Raw genomic sequence first — 1,272 nt, 5'->3', positions numbered from 1 at the left:
TCATAGAGGGACAATTATGCCTATAAAGGGATGAGAGGCAAAGAGCCTACAGTTCTGCCTATGTATGAATCAGGTGCAGAAAAACAGGCTGGGAGTCCTCATTCACACCAAATTGCATGCAATGTATCCTACACACAAAGTAATCAGAAAGCTGAGGAGGCAACTCACTAGAAATGAAAGACAGGGATCTAGAGTAGAGAAGCACCACTGGTTAGTTGAAATCTATGAGGAAAAGACAGAAGGAGTAAGATGGATAGAAAAAGTTGAAAAAAAAAGCAAATTAATAGAAGGAAAGTTCTGGAAAACATAAAACATCATGAGAAAATTAAGCATATGCACATTTTCCTGAAGAAGAATAGGAAATTTATACTATTAGGTAAGGCTCTCCATGCTTCCGGGACAGACTTTTCATTTTGGAATTTTGGCAGTCTGAGCTTAAACCTAGGAAGCCCTGGTGGCATAGTGGGTTGTGAGTTTGGTTGCTAAACACAAGCAGTTCAACCCCACGAGCAACTCTGCAGGAGAAAGATAAAACTCTCTATTCCTGTAAATTTTAGTCTTGGAAACCCACAGGGGCAGTCTGATTCTGTTCTATAGGTCTACTAGAAATCAGAATCCACTCAGTGGCAGTTGAGTTTGGTTTGGATGGGTTTGAGCCTAAAGGCTCTGCAATTCAGGGGATTTGTTATTCGAATAAAGTCCTTCAGCTCCCTCTGCTGTTCAAAAGTTTATTTTAGTTATGTCAACTCAATTTTTAATGATCAAAGTAAATAGAAATACATAATATATACATATGTACCACACGTGGCACAATCCATGCAATCAGAGTTGAAACCCACTTGCCTATCATGAGGTCTGTGTTCTGGACCCTAGGCTGTAGAATGAGCATTAACAAATCCTACCGTTGCCACCAACAAATCCCAATGGTAATCAAAATACTAAGAGCCGCGAAGTTTTAGTAAGGAATGAGGACTCTATGCTTCTTAGCTGGATTTTGACAGAAGATTTTAATAAAGAAATATATGTGCTCTGTCCATACATCAAAAATAAAAGCATCATTAAGTGTTTTCTGTTTCTGCTTGTCTTTTCTCTTCCCAACATCTCCTTATTAAAAGACTATCTTTATGTGAAGGGGCTTCAGAAAGTTCATGGGAAAATGTAATGAAAAGATAACAGATTTTTTTTCTTTTTTTTTAAACATTTTATTAGGGGCTCATACAACTGTTATCGCAATCCATACACACATCAATTGTGTAAAGCGCATTTGTACAT

At 37.7% G+C, this 1,272-nt stretch overlaps 1 protein-coding gene across 1 annotated transcript in view; it reads right to left on the bottom strand.

Moving 5' to 3' along the window:
* The window catches only part of TRIP4 (thyroid hormone receptor interactor 4), a 78,286-nt gene that overhangs the window by 36,006 nt on the left and 41,008 nt on the right, over positions 1 to 1,272 (bottom strand). Inside the window, exons 12-13 of the mRNA XM_045294956.1 lie at positions 572 to 666; positions 169 to 222 (exon numbers count right to left, since the gene is read on the bottom strand). Coding sequence (XP_045150891.1) covers positions 169 to 222; positions 572 to 666 — 149 coding nt within the window. The remainder of the gene's footprint in view (positions 1 to 168; positions 223 to 571; positions 667 to 1,272) is intronic.

This window comes from Echinops telfairi, unplaced genomic scaffold, assembly GCF_000313985.2.
Source record: "Echinops telfairi isolate 266 unplaced genomic scaffold, ASM31398v2 ScPeMD7_4048;HRSCAF=4782, whole genome shotgun sequence".
NCBI classification, from domain to species: Eukaryota; Metazoa; Chordata; class Mammalia; order Afrosoricida; family Tenrecidae; genus Echinops; species Echinops telfairi.
The sequence above is the reverse complement of the archived record's forward strand: the minus strand, read 5'-3'. Positions and strand labels throughout refer to the sequence as shown.